General features: G+C 35.5%; 1 protein-coding gene across 1 annotated transcript in view; it reads left to right on the top strand.

Annotated features, from left to right (window-relative positions):
• TBC1D22A (TBC1 domain family member 22A) overlaps nt 1-15901 on the top strand; it is a 155310-nt gene that overhangs the window by 67744 nt on the left and 71665 nt on the right. Inside the window, exon 10 of the mRNA XM_027731912.2 lies at nt 5473-5548. Within this exon, the coding sequence (XP_027587713.1) occupies nt 5473-5548 (76 nt within the window). The remainder of the gene's footprint in view (nt 1-5472; nt 5549-15901) is intronic.

Below are 15901 nucleotides of genomic sequence, written 5' to 3'. Positions count from 1 at the left end.
AACATGCTATATGTGCTAACAGCATAGTCCAGCACACTTGTGTTTGTTCTTGTGCATGCACGCTCTCTTCCTCCTGAACTGTATTTAAGAGTGAATTTACATTATAATCTCGATCTTCAAGAAACATTTTGGCTAAACTGTGCCTAGCACTGATACTGTTATTATATGTGCTGCCTATCATCAACTAGTTTCATGTTCCCTCCCTCTTCCCCTACCTTTTCACATAACTTTGAGAGCAGGGTGAACTGAGATTTTAAATAGGATTTTGCTTATAGAATTCAGAAATATATGAATGAAGTACTTAAATGAGTTAAAAAAAATAAAATTCCTAAGATCACTTTCTGACATAATGAGATAAGAAAGAAAGCTTTATTTCTTTCAGTTGTCATTTGTTCATGTGATACTATACTTGAACATACCTAAATTGGTGTATAAGAATTCTTAAATTTACATCAGTAGAGAAAATAGACATCTATGTCTGTGTGTCCCTATGATGCTTAATGTATGCTTTATATTTAAAAGCTCTGTTCTGATTGATAAAACCTTTTTAGAAATGCTCTGTTCTGATTGATAAAACCTTTTTAAAAATGAACAAACAACACGTGAAGACTTCGTGTCAAAACTTTCCACTTGCTTCTATAAATGATGCTGATATTTTCATCCCTACATTGTTGGTGAACAGCGTGTGTGACCTGAAAAGATGGAGAAGCATTGTGCCTATACCTCTGCTTGGCTGCATTCATTATGTCAAATTATTGACAATGGTTTTTCTTTCAGTTTGGCTGGTTCTGTTTCTCCTTCATGATGACATAAAAGATTGTTTTCCTTTCCTCTTCAGCTTTCTTCTTCTTTTAAAATTATCCCATCATCACCTATTTAAAGAAAAAGCTAACACCTGCAACTTCTCCCTCCCTTTCTCTCTCACTCCCTCTCTTCTCCCCTCTTTCCACCCTCTTCCCCCTGCTCTCTTTTTGTGAGTATAGGAGGATAATCCCAGTTAAATTTGTCCTGTGCATTTTTTCAAGTTTCTTCCATTTAGAGTTTCTCTACCCTTAAAAAATGTAAGAAGTTACCCAATACTTTTAATAATGTTTAGTGAAGTCTGTGATTTTAGTATTTTATTATAAATTATAATGACTATGTTTTGAGAAGAAGGTCCTGCCAGATCTAGTTGTAGTTGCGGACAGTGGGGTGGTTATACAGAATAAGTACAGACTACTAACACAAAAATTTGAAGCTGAAGCAAGTTTTGATCTCTTGTGACATTATAAAGTCTTGACCTTCTGTACTGTAAGGTGAAACTAATTATGTGTCAGAGTCTGAACTAGATATTATAACCACTCAGCTGTAGTAGGTTAGCATAGTTCCCTGAAAGTGTGTTGGAAGCCATCTGAGCAGAACATCAAGGAATTTAGATATTGCACACCAGTGCATGAATTTTTTATATTTATCATGGATTCTGTTGTGTACTTATGCATACTTTGTCATATGTGAATGCTTACTGGAAAGTGTCAAGAACAGTGGTTAGAAATAACAGATATTTTGTGTGAACTCTCTGATACAGATCTGCTGAGGCAAGACAATTCTGTTCTCAGTTACTTATGACATTTTTAAGACTTTGTCTTTTGCTTAATAACGATGGTCAAAGTTACACAAGGAATAAATGAGGAAATATAACAAAAATATGTAGAATGAGTAATGAAAAGAGGACCCACAACTGTGAGGGGGAATAGGTAGGAGAGTTAAATGCTAGACTTTTTTTTTTTTCTGTGAAAGTTAGCAGAGAACTTATGTGGCAAGGTTTTTGTAGCAGGGGAGCTACAGTGGTGTCTTCTGTGAAAGAGGCCCTGTGTGACACAGAACCAGTTCCAGCCACCTCCCAGATAGACCAAAGCTGAGCCCATTGGTGATGATGGTGGTGCCTCTGTGGTAATGTATTTAAGAAAGGATAAAAACCACTGTGCAGTGATGAGAGAGGAGTGAGAAAATATGACCGGAAATAGCCTTTCAGACACCCAGGGCAGTGAAGAAGGAGGGGGGAGATGCTTCAGGCACCAGAGCAGCACCCTGCAGCCCCTGATGAAGACCGTGGTGAGGTAGCTGTGCCCCTGCAGCCCATGGAGGTCCATCGTGGAGCAGAGATCCACCTGCAGCCCTTGTGGAGGACCCCACGCTGAAGCAGGGGGAGGTGCCTTGATGGAAGCTGCAGCCTGTGGAGAGGAGCCCTCACAGGAGCAGGCTTTCTGGCAGGATGTATGGCTCATTGGGAGCAGGAGAGATGAAGTGTTGTGAACTGACCACGTGTTCTCCGTTCCCCTGCAGCACTTGGCAAGGAGGAGATAGAAGAGCTGAGGGAAAAGTTGAGTCAAATTTCAAAGCTGGTATCGCCAATTAAATTGAATGATAGAGTACGGCGGATTAGGGAGAATGGGGGAGACCTCCAGGCCTTAAGCTTCTAGCCCCGTTACCTGAGAGATGAATGCCCTTCCCCCCACCCCAGCACGTGGCCCGGTGACCCCGCAAGGAGCACACACAGACCACCTGGGAGGGACGGATGAAAGAGGAAGTTTATTGTGGGGTTGGGGTTTATAAGGCTTTTAGGAGGGTCAAAGGGGACCAATCACAAGTTCAGGGTCACACAGAAAAAACCATCAGGTAAAGGGTCCACAGCCAATAGGAAGGGGTTAACAAAGGACCAATGAGAAACACCTCAGGACACCTTCCCAGGACACCTTGTGTGAGACAATAGCTTCACAGGGGGTGTCTGGGAGAGGGAGACAGTGACACTGCAGAAAATACAAAAAGCCATTTTGAAACATGTTTAAACCACAGTAAAAACTTCTGTTTCTATAACATTAGAGCTGTTTTCCTCACCAGTCCATCTCTGACAGGACTTTTTCCATCCTGCATATGGCAAATCCATTGCCACAATAGAGGAATTAAAATCTTAGCTATTGTACTTTGATGTTGCCTTGAGCAATAGTTCATGAATTTCCTGAGTTTAATGTGTTTTTTCTATAACTGCATTACTAGCTTTTTTTTCACCTATAAGAACAAAAGGAGCAAGGATAGTAGATAAGGGAATACCTTTTATGTTTACAAAGTCCTTCTCACAATTTCACAAACTTCAGAAAGTCAACTACAAGTGTCATAGGAGGGGATATGTAGAACATAGTTTAATTAGAAGAGAGAACTTGAGGAGCCAAGAAAGACCTTTCCAGTTAGATGAGTCAGCACAAATAGAAGAGTGACTCCCAGCTGTGTTCATTTGCAGCTGAAATAATGAACAGAAAAATAAATAAGCAAAAGATCAAATGTAGTAAAAAGCAAACTTGCCTGTTTTCAAATCAAGATGGCAGTTTTGGGTTGCATTTCCAGGTGTGTGTGGAATAAATTAGGCTTTGAGAGAGAAAACAGTTTCAGATTCATAGATCACAGTTGGAAATTGCACTATCTGGGGAGACAGTAATGATCGAAGCACTGGTGTTTTAACTCTGTGTTGACTTTCAGTGTTAAATATGTGAAGATACTTTTACAGAGGATCTGTTACAGAGGAAATAATTGAGTTCCATGTTGCTGTACTTTGAGTGCAATACTACTTCTAGAAACACCAGTTAACTTTCTTTAAATAAATAGAACAGCATATGGAAAAAAAAAAAGCTAATACAGTTTTTTTTGTTAGAGTAGGTTCTGTGAAGAAAATTATAATGATTACCTAAAGATGCTGTGTCCTGGATATTATACCTGACTTATACAGGAGTGTGTCTGCCTTGGAAAAGGCAGTTTTCCAGTGCATGGGATAGTTTCTTTGTTCCCATAATGGGGTTATAATAGATTTGAATTCTGTGTGAGTCTTTCCGTTCTTTCAGTTTTGGTGCTTTATTGCACTACAGAGGAGGCTTATATTCTGTGTGAAAAACAACGCCAACAAGATGAAATGGATGCCTATTTTACTTGGTGATTCTTGTGGAAAATTCAAAAACTCAGAGAATTATTCTTGCTTCCTCATCCATGCTGTTGTGGTTTATACTTTAATTTCTGATATTAATTACTGTGAAAGGGCTACTGCTAGACCAGTAGAAAATTTTGCTATGGTTTTTAAAATAGCTACTACTGTGGTCAGTTACAAGTGCTGAGAGCAGTAGTTGACTTTTTGATACTGTGAATAACTTGTTGGCTGATGCACTGTAACTAACAATTATTAGCGTATCATTTTGCCTTGAGAACTTTTAGACTTCATAGTTCATGCTAGTTTTATAGAATTTGAAGATTAAATTGCAATTCAGTTTCATAAAACAAATCAAAAGAAAAATCATGTAAATACAGTCAAGAAAGTCAATAAGGCTTTTTTTTTTAATAGAAAAATGTGTCAGGATACATAAAAATGAACTGATAATCATACCTTTTACTTTACCAAGTTAAAATTTGAAATCAAGTCAAGAAAAATTAATATTTCAATGTCAGTGAAAATCTTTTTGGGCTGACTTTTGGATAGTTACTCATCACTCCAATTGATAAAGGAATTACTCAAACAATAGCAGTTGAGATGAAAAATCCTTTACCCTCATTTACTCTGTAAGAAGTGGTTACTCAAAAAAACCTCTACATAGCAACTTTCTTTTAAAATATGTATGGGTAATTTTCTTTTCTTAAATCTCTCAAGAACCACAGCAAAACCGTAACAAAATGAGTTGAATGAAGGGATTCTCAGTTAAATATTCAGAAACATTGCTTTGTATTTAAATAATGTAATAATTTAAAAAGATTGATCACTTTGGGGTTCAAGCAGAGATACCTGTCTTGTTCTCATTATTTCATACTCTAGTCTATATTGTAGAGCTGCAATCCAAAAATTAAAAATCCATTTAGAGGTAATACATTTAAACAAATAAATGCAAATATAACTCCATTTTAGCTATATAGGTTGTGTGTTAGATTTGGATGCATGACTTTAACTGTAATCTTGGGTTCAGAACAGTTTTGACTACATTAAAACAGACTTTTGATTTCTTATGCTTTTTGAAGTTATTATTCCACACTTCTAAAGATCAAATTATTTTCCTGTCTCTGATTATGGTCTAAATTTTCATGTTTCCTACATTATTTGTGTTAGAATTGTAAATTTATGAGAAAAAAATCACCTTAAGAAAACTCTAGCATGGCACATTTTGGCATATAAGATGAGAGCCTTTCAAACCTACTTGGACTTGTGCAATAAAGCTGTAACTTCAGTAGATTAGCAAGTAGAGAGCAATTGTTGCAGGCATAGCTATAGGATATGTACTGTTAGAGATGGGGACTCGCAGGACTATATATTGTGATGATTTACTATTTTACTGCAGAAGCAGACCTAGGAAATGTAGAAGGAAAACAGAAACATAGAAAAATGCATGGATTTAGATAAGTAATTGAAAGAAAAGAAATTTTTTGTCTTTTCTACAACTAATGACTTGCATATGTTCTCTTCCTTAGGATAACTACACATTTGCACAACCAGGAATTCAGAAGAAAGTGAAAATGTTGGAAGAACTTGTTAGTCGGATTGATGGTAAGTCTTGATGGCTAAGCTTATTTCTGACTGATGTTTCATTGAAAGTGTTTAGTTAAAATGTTTGCAAGAAGACAAACCAACTTCACTGCAGTCACCTGCAGTGGTGGGGTAACATTGCCTTCCTCAGGTGAGGTGTCATCATTAGTTTGTCGCACATTGGCCTTTGCGGATCACTGTCATGTGTCATTTAAAAGAAAGCCTCCAGAGCGTGAGCCACTTTCATTACTTTTTATAAAGGCAATATAATCAAAATTCAATGACAATTTCTTTGCAGCAGAGTAATGACCACATACAAAAGGCAGCCAGTATTCATTTCACATTAAGTCTCAATGATTGTTGTAATTCATGCAAGTCACAGTGGTTGTTTATGGTTGTCCTTTGGCACTATGTTTTGTGCCTTTGTGCATCATTTTACTATCTGGAATGCCTGAATAATTTCTCTGTGGAATCCAATTAATTATGAACTCTAGAAATAACATCTTTAATTTTATAGATAAATTACAGTATGTGCAGGGGTAATTTTAGATTATGCTTTCATGTTGTTGCAGGGCACTTTGAAATATTTTCCACCTTCATCCTTAAAATAATTCCCTTCATGAAATGCTGACTGTCATATTACTAGAACAGAGTTTAATTAAATGAAATGCAAGAGATAATGCTTGCCCATTCTAAACATACTCTCCTGATAGTTTGTTAAATTAATGAACACAGTATTAACAAAGTGTTGCCAAGCAGAACCAGGCAACACTAGCCTGTCAGTGATGGCTTAAAAAAAATATTCCTTGTGTAGCTTAATATTTGATAATCTTCTTGGAAACATTAATTCCATCTTTTTGTTACACATACTGTGAAGTTTTTTTGGGCCAGTGCTTACCATAGGAGATTTTGCCTGCTCATATGTACATCCTGAATATTTGATAATGGTCTTTGTGCTTTTCTAGGATGTTAAAGTATTTTTAATGATCAAAAACTAAGGGCAGGAGAACAATGTTTTTGTAATATTACACTATACATTCAAATGTATGTAAAAATTCTTGATGTAGATACATTTTATAAAATGCAAATGAATATGAAAAATAAAAGGGGATATTTCTGTATATTAGGTAGCCAAATATTTATATTAAAATATCTTTAAATCAGTGTATTTAAGTACTTTAAAAATAAGCTAACTGCTTGTAATGTGACTTTTTATATGTCATTTTAGGTTTGCATCAATATTGGTGTTTACATTTCACTTATAGAAGCAAATGATTATATATTAAATTATATATTAAATAAAGTGTATAATTATAAGGCCTATAAATAGACTTCCTTAACTTGGTCAATGAATATTTATATAAACAAATTGTTTAACCAAGGTTTTAAAATTAAAAATAGCATTCTGATAATCCACTTTATTTTTTGATTTAATAAAAATATTTAGTATAATAGAATATATTATTGTTTGGTTTTTTAAGGAAGAAGGAAATGCTGAAGTCTTATTTGTACCTTCAGTGCTTTGGGGATATAGTTAAATAACTTCTGTAGGTTTAGGAAGCATTATTTTTAAGATTTCACACTTAAAAAAAAATAAGGCAGATAGTTATAGCAAATAGTTCTGTTTTCTTATACTGTCCTTTGATCATTCTTTGTAACTGAAAGTAAAATGCGGTTCCCAATTTTTATCTAATTTAAAATAATTCTGTGGGGTCTTTATAATTTTCGTAGCTTTCAGTAGACATTATGAGTGTTTGCTAGCTGATGTTGATTTTTCCTACTGTTCTTAATACTTACAAAGTAAAATCTCAGATTAATTTTAATGCCAGATGATTTCCATGGTTGAGTAGTAGAGGATGTTTTGAGCAGTATAATTGGAGAAAGCAAAGCCATATCCTTACTTTAAAGAATTTATCATCCTCTAGGAGGTGTATTTTGCAGCTTGTCTATATGGCATACCTGTAGCATATGCAGAGGAGATGTTAAGGGAAACTATTTTAAAAAGTAATGGGATTACAATGCTTCAGAATGGTGGAAATTTCATTAGATGTTTTTCCTTTGTAGAAACTAGTAAGTATTTTAAAAAGGTATCATTGCTCTTTGGAAAAGAAGCAAGTAATTAATGTAATTGACATTATGGAAATTTATAATTCTTTAGGTTATATGGGGCCTCTGGAAATCAGTGTTCCAAACTTCTGCCCTTGCCTCTCTTGATCTCTGTCTAAGGGGACAGGGTCAACTTAGATCGAGCTGTGTAGAGTCTTGCCCTGTTGAGTTTTGAGTAATTCTGGGGATGCAGATTGTGCAGCTTCTTCGAGTAAGGCTGTTGGAAGTTTAACTACTTCCATTGTGATTTTTTTTTTTTAAATAAATAAATAATTTTATTTTTTTTTTATGGAACTTAGGTTCACTGCCTTTTATTTTATCTCAGTGTACCTCTGAGAAGAATCTGGCTCCACATTCTCTACATGCTCTCACTAGGTAGTTGTAGCTGTTCATAGACTTCTTTTTAAGACTGAACAAACCCAGTTCTGTCAGCCTCCTTTCATGTGTAAGATGCTTCAGCTCCCTGTGCCCCCACTGGACTTGCTCATCAATACCAGTGTTGCAGAACTGGATCTAATGCTACAGACATGGTTTCCTAAGTGGCAAATACAGAGGAAGAATTAGTTCTTCTGACCTGTTGGCTTCTCTCTTGCTTAGAAAGCCAACATACATTTGGTCTTTCTGCAAGGATGCTTTTGTCCCAGCTACAGCCTGTTGTCCACCAGGATCCTCAAATCCTTGGCAGCACTGCTTTCCATCAAGTTGTGCCTGGTCAGTGCTTGTTGAATGAGACTATTTCATCCCAGATAGAGGACATGTCCTGTCCTGAACCTCAGATGGTTCCTATCAGCCATTCCTTCAACCTGCCAAGGTCCCTTCACATAGTAGCTCTCACTTTCAACATGTCAGCCACTCCTCCCAGTTTGGTAACATCCACAAACAGTCCACTCTATGCTATCATTAGTTTTTAATAAAGATGTTGCACAGTATTGGCCCCAGCGCTGACTCCCGAGGGATACCATTAGTAAGTAGTTGTCAACTGGACTTTGTCCTACTGATCACAACCTTTATAATAGAGGGGGTTCAGTTAAAAGTTTTGGATAGTAAAAGATACTTTCAATATCCTTAGGGCTGTTTCTTTTTGTCTACAAGACTGTCCACTCAGTTACTTTCTTTTGCAAGAAAAGCTCACCAAAGTACATGCAAGATTAAAATAAAGTTTTGGTTGTTAATTAGAGAATGACAGATGTGTACTGCTGTCATAAACTTTTGGATGCCTGAGGTAAGAGATCATGAACTTGTTGGCTTTTTGGTGGCATCATGACAATTTGGTTAAATTACATGTTGTTGTGCTTTAGTCTTCATTTCTATTTGCTTTTGTCTTTTATACTGTAGTTAAAGGGGAATGTATGGTTCATATGAATTCAGTGGCTTTTTTAAAAAAACAAACTCACAATCTATATTATCTGTACATATCCTAAGTGCTAATTAAGGTTACTGTGGAAAAAAATAGTGTTCCTGTTGTTACTGTGTCACATTATTTTCTTGATGCTGGGTAACTGCATGGTGAAGAGCATCTTGATGTAGTAAGTGGCTGTGTGAGTGGATGAAGCTCATACAGATTATTTTCTAGTAGTAATGGATTACCAGTGTATGGAAAGTGATGCTTTTGCTTTGGAGACTGCTAATGCATTATGTTAGCGATTCAAGCAAACTTCGTTAACCCAGCATTACGGATCACAACTCCCCTCAAAGTAACTGTCCTTGTGTATGCACTGCAGAACATTGCAGAAGACTTCAAATAGCCAAAATACTCTCTTAATTTAATCACAATCTCATTCTGCTTAAACTCCAGAAAACAATTTTGATGAATTGTGTTTAATGGAATTTTTTTGGTTTTTTAATTATCGTTGTTATAGATGAAATGGAATTTGAAGATAAAACATTTTTCAGTCTCAATTATCTCCTTGTCATCATAATTCAGATTTTTGTAGGAGTTATACAAAAAAACTGAGAGGGAGGGTCAATAGGTAGCTCAATAATGTAAGAAATCTGTTATAACTAATTCTGTTTCCTGTAATGCCAATAGAGCTTTTCTGCTGTAAATCATGAACCATTTCTCATGGTTTATAAAAGGTCATACTCACATGGCATGCTGTCTTCTACTTTTGCTTCATTTAGGTTTTAAAGTAAAGAGACATGGTATAGGGATGCCAAAATTAATTCAGGATTTGTGTTTCCAGAATTCCAGGTGCTCAGCATTTGGCTGGTTTCATGCTTGAGAGAGTCTCAGTTTCTTCAGTTTACTATAAGACATCTGGTAATTACATTAGAGCTTAAGGTAGAAGTCTGAGCATTCATAGATAAAAGTAGCTGTGGGTTTCCACAAACATTGGTAAAAGATGTTAAAATCGTGTAGCATTCTCTAAAATTAGCTAGAAGGCAGTTCTATGAAAAAGACCATCCTACTGTAATGTTAAACATTTTTTATTTATGTTGACTTCTTACTAGTATTGCAAAAAACTATAAAGGCAGTATTGGTGACTCAACTTAGTGTAAGTATTCTGCATCTTGTGTGAGGATAAGTTTGAAAAGATTTTTTCTGCATCTTCTATAGAACAGCTTGGCCTAGGGTTTGCATTTTTGTTCTGCACAACCTGATCTTATTTTTTCTCGTAGTTAAAGAAATTCTGTGCTATTACTGTTCCAGATTCTTTCACCAGAAATCACCAATCGTTTTGTGGAATTGACCCTCACTCTTAGTAACAAGTCAGGGAAAAAATAAAAATGCAGAAAATTATTAAAAATAAAAAGAAAAAACAACTTACTGTTGCTGTATATAGCTTTCCCCTTTTCTTGAAAATGGAAGTGATGGAAAAATACCCAAGAACATAAAAAGAGTGCTGCATTTCGACTTTCCCATAAGGAAGTTTATCTAGAATTCAACTACATTTTTCCAAGTTTCAGTAATATTTCAGAATTTTTGCTGTTTCCACTGGGAATGCATCTTCTGGTCATCTGTTTTGGATGACAGCTATTCTTACATATGGTATTTTAATTGGGACAATATCTAGTTTGTTTCCATTTTAATGTTATTGAAAAAGTTACATTTTTTTTAAGAGGGAGGTATTTTTAGTGCCAAATTGAAGTTGTTATATTTGGATTATTTCAAATAATGACTTTTAAAAAATACTACATAGTATCGTTTGGGGTAATATTTTACTTATGCCTAAATGCAGTTAAAACGCTCTTTTACCTTTTAAAAACAATGATCCACTAGTCATACTTTACTTCTTATTTTTATCTTGGATTAAAAATGTCTTGGTTGGCCAGTTGTCTTAAGTTATGTAGATAATGCCACAAATAAGGACTTTAAATAATGCCACAAATAAGGATTTTAAATATGACTCTCTGGTAAATAGTTACGTGTTGTGTGTAAATATGTGCAGATCAAGTTCCTAATGAAATACAGTCAATTAAAAATTTATCATTTTTATTTAGCCATGGTGATAGAACTTACTTAATTGCACCATTCTGCATACTTCTCATGCTTTGAAATATTTGCTATAGATACTTCTAAAAGGTTAGTTGATAAAATTCTTAATATTTATGTATAATATTATGGTTTCTTATTTAATTGGAGAGGTTTATAAAACATCCTTCATTAGAATATTAGTAGCGGTGGAATTATCCTTTATAACTTCTGAGTTTTAAGAATTGTGTGTTCTTTCTGGGGTACTAAAGTTTCAAATGTCCAGAGTTCACTTGGGTTTCTCTGAGCATTATGTGGATGTTTGGCATTCAGCAGGTTCTTGTCCCAAGAGATAAAGCTGCCTATTCCCTTAGAACTGTCCAATGCTTCGAACACAGATGTTTCCCAGTTCTGCTCAGAACTTAATTTCATATGACGAGTTAAACCAAAGAGTGCTTAGAGATACCTACTGAGTAGTTTTAATACTTTCGTAGTTTCTGAAGGACATTCAGTTTCTCTGGTGATTGAACTTTTTAAACTGCAGAGAATATTGTTTTGCTTTTTTAAAAACGAAAATCTGGGTCTCAAAAAGGCAATATATCAACCAAGACTAATACATATTCCTATTAAATGGTTTACTGTTCTTTAGTAAGAACTGTCAGAACAAGTGATCTGTTCAGTATACGTGATAGATATAGATTAATTAATTTGTTTTTTAATTGGAATCTTGAGTGGCCATACAATGAACGGATAATAAAACTGTGGTAATAGGTGACGTTTGATGTATCTTTGTTAAGTATTCAATCATGCTAATGATTTTTTGGTTGATGGTTAAAGAATGCATAATAGTATGTGCAAAATTATGTTCATGTTTAATTATATTGTAAAACATTTTTCTGACACCAATAACTTTGAATTAGGATAGTGTTGAAGTATCTGGAAAAAAGAGCTCTAATTGTAAGAGTTGCAAAACTGGTATTCTCAACCATGTGAAAGCATTTTGAATTGGAAATGGACATAGAATTTATTTAGACCTTACTGCTGCTATTGAAAACGAGTGATTAATAAGGACCTTGTCTCTTGGTCCATCTTTATATGTCAGCTTGGTGCTGAAGTGATTAAAAATCTTGTAAGCATTCCATAATTGTTTTAATTAATTTGCACCATAAAGCTCTTTTTCATTTTAATAAAGCTATTTTATTTAGCTCACTAGTAGTTATTTTATATCTGATTTTATGGTTGTAATTACTGTATTATACTTTAATGCACTTGTAAGTGCTGTTCACTGGGCATTATAATTAATTAATATATCTTTTAAATCATATTTTTATGTTTTACCATGGAGATTATGTTTGTATGCTATTACAGAGTTCAGAGATCTTAGCAAAGTTTGAGACTGACTGTAAAATCATTTGTAAATTCCTGACTGCTGTAAGCACTTTTTAAATAGCCAAAACTTGCTGTTTTCTTGGCAAATTAAAAAAAGGAAAAAAGGATGAAAAAAGATGTTTAATATGATTCGGAATTTAAAAAGTGTTAGACATAAACCCTCTTATGAATGCACACAGTTATGATTTAGAAGAACAGGCTCGAGAAGTCCAATGGTGGTACCTCGAAGTAGAAGTGTCTAATCAAACATATTTTTCTCTCTCGTGTGTTGCACTTTGAATATTAAGTTCAAGGTCCACTGGGAAACATAGGATGTTTTTTTCACTCCTATCTAGAAGGGTAGATCTTTCTTGATCCCTGCTAGATGTTTTTCCTAATAATTTTCTCCATTTTGTGTTAGATACCACAGAATTGCTACTTTCATTTGAGGCAACTAGACCTTCCCTCCTTCCTTCCTCTAGTATTTTCTTCTTTTGCTTTGGTATCAGCATCTTGCGCTTTTCAGTATTGGAGTATCGACCATATCTTTTGTGTATGATGAAAATACTTCTCAGTGATTTCATTCATTCTCACTACATTTAGTGAGCTAAATTCAAATGGACCATTATGTTTAAATTGTAGGCCATGAGGAGGATATAATTTGGTAATATTTCTGGGTTTCTGCCAGTCATATTTTCACTTTTTAGGACTTTTCAATGTATATTTTTTAAAATGCTTTTATTGTCATTTTTTACAGTGGACAGTTTTATCCCGTTACAAAAAGCAAACTAACTCTGGAAAAAGATATAATCAGCATGTAAATATTTTACATGGATCTCTACTATTACTTGAAGCAGAATTGTCTATCATAATGCGATCTTGTCTTGAGGTGCATGTTTATGATCTTTAGAATGTCATCTTCAGTCGTCAAGAATGTTTTTGTTATTAATTTATATTAATAAAAATTAATATATGTAACCACTACTAAGTCATTGCTAAGCTCTAATCGTGACAAGAATTAGTTTTGTTCAGAATTTCATTAATTCACATTGGGGGTTGTAAGTCTTAATCTGCATCTGACAACATCTGGTGTTGAGATTTTACTCCATACCCTTACCTTTGTCTCCCATAAGCATCCTGGCTTTGAACCATACAGAAATTATTCAGAAGGAGAGAGAATTCAATTAAAAATTAGCTTTTAGTGGGTAGAGTACTCAAATGTCATTGACTGGTGACAAGGTTCTTTCTTTTGGACTGCAAGTTCAGTATGTGGGAACCTCAGTCAGATTGCACCAAGTCAGGTGGGACTGTTGATCTGCTGGAGGGTAGGAAGACACTGCAGAGGGATCTGGACAAGCTGGATCGATGGACCAAGGCCAATTGTGTGAGGTTCAACAAGGCAAGGGGCAGGGTCCTGCACCTGGCTCACAAAATTCCCATGAAACGCTCTAGGTTTAGGACAGAGTGGCTGGAAAGCTACCTGGGGGAAAAGGACCTGAGAGTGCTTATTGACAACCGGCCGAACGTGAGTCAGCAGTGTGCCCAGGTGGCCAAGAAGGCCAATGGCATCGTGGCCTTTATCAGAAACTGTGGCCAGCAGGACCAGAGCAGTGATCACCTCCCTGTACTCGGCACTAATGAAGCTGCATCTCAATTCCTGTGCTCAGTTTTGGGTCCCTCATGACAAGAAGGACATTTTGGTGCTGGAGCATGTCCAGAGAAGGATACTGTTGCTGGTAAAGGGTCTGGAACACAAATTTTATGAGGAGTGGCTGAGGGAGCTGGGGGTGTTAAGCCTGGAGAAAAGGAGGCTCGGGGGAGATCTTATCACTCTGGAAAACTATCTGAAAGGAGGTGGTAGCCAGGTGGGGGTCAGTCAGTTCTCGCAAATAACAAATGACAGGATAAGAGAAAATTGTGCTGGGAGAGGTTTAGATTGGATATTAGGAACAATTTCTTCACCAGAAGGATTATCAAGCCGTGGAACAGCCTGCTCAGGGAAACGTTCGAGCCACCATCCCTGGAGTTATTTAAAAGATGTATAGAAGTGGCCCTTAGGGACATGGTTTAGTGGTGGGCTTTGCTATGTTAGGTTAATGGTTTAGTATCAAGATCTAGCAGGTCTTTCCCAGCCTAAATGATTATATGATTCCATGAAAAACAGGAGTGCTAATGTGTTTCTATTGCACGTTTTCTAAGGATCAATGCACAAAAATAATTGTGCATGTAAATAGCAGTGCCAATAAGCTTCTGTGGCAAAGGATGGCTCATTATTTTACTGTTAAGTTTGGTTTGGTGTCAGAGCACTTACTCTTCTAGCTACTGTGTGCTTTTTAAGAAGAATTGTGTTGCTCTTCATGAGAAATACTCACTTTTCTTCCTTTTGTTGAACTAAAAGGCCTCTTTGCCAGAGATTCTTAGGTTAACTGTATTTTGGATAACTTTTAAGAAATAGTACTTTTTATATTTACAAGTACACAATATTGATAAAATGGCATTAAAAATGAACTGCTCAGGTATGAAATATGAGTAAAAAAATGAACCTTAAGTAATATTCAAAATTTCAAAACTAGGTCAAAGTCAAACATCAGAAAAGATTGCTAGGGTCAATAGGAATCTTTCAGTAAAGGTGAACATCAAAAGGCTAATGTTCTGAAGTGATAAATTATACAGATAGATGTAGTGGCACCATGCCGTGCCACTGCAATTTGGCAGTTTGTGCATAATTTTATATTATTTTGCACTTCCTCTTTGCTTATGTGTAAACTTGCCTGGGGACTGGTTCTAACACCATCCCCCAGTCAGGACAGCAATCAAGTCATGCTTTAGTACAGGTTATTTCTGTCCTTAACCATTTAGTTTGTGATTCTGTAGTCACATACAATTTTAATTTTGAAATCAACATGAGAAGCTGACTTTGAACACGAAGAATAAATATTTTATGTGTATAGGCCCTTCTGGCTTGAGGAGCATCTGTTTAAGGTGGCTCAATAAGTGTATTTAATAAAAATATGAATAGTTATTAAAAAGGGATTTTATCTACAAGTTACCTATTTTTGCCAGTATGCTACTTTGGAATGCATCTGTATAATGTATTTTATGCTTAATCAGAAGACTTCCTTCACCCAAACTTTATGTATAGATTTATTGAAAGTATCGGGGAACTTATTAAATATAATTCTTATTTATTTTGAATAAATAAGACAAGACATTGGAATGGGCTGCCCAGGGAAATAGTGGATTCTCCGTCCCTGGAGATTTTTAAAAAGAGACTGGATGTGGCACTCAGTGCCATGGTCTAGTCCGCAGCGGTAGTGGATCAAGGGTTGGACTTGATGATTTCGAAGGTCCCTTCCAACCCAGCTCATTCTATGATTCTATGAATTTTGATTAAAGAATTATTTTTTTAATTGTAAAATAATTTTTCTATCAGAAACTTAAGTGGAAGTAGTTTATATAAAATACTTGAAGTCAAAGCTGACAGTAAT

Source organism: Pipra filicauda, unplaced genomic scaffold, assembly GCF_003945595.2.
Source record: "Pipra filicauda isolate LSUMZ 115617 unplaced genomic scaffold, ASM394559v2 scaffold162_size1660881_pilon, whole genome shotgun sequence".
Taxonomy (NCBI): Eukaryota; Metazoa; Chordata; class Aves; order Passeriformes; family Pipridae; genus Pipra; species Pipra filicauda.
This window is presented reverse-complemented; position numbering and strand designations above follow the sequence as displayed.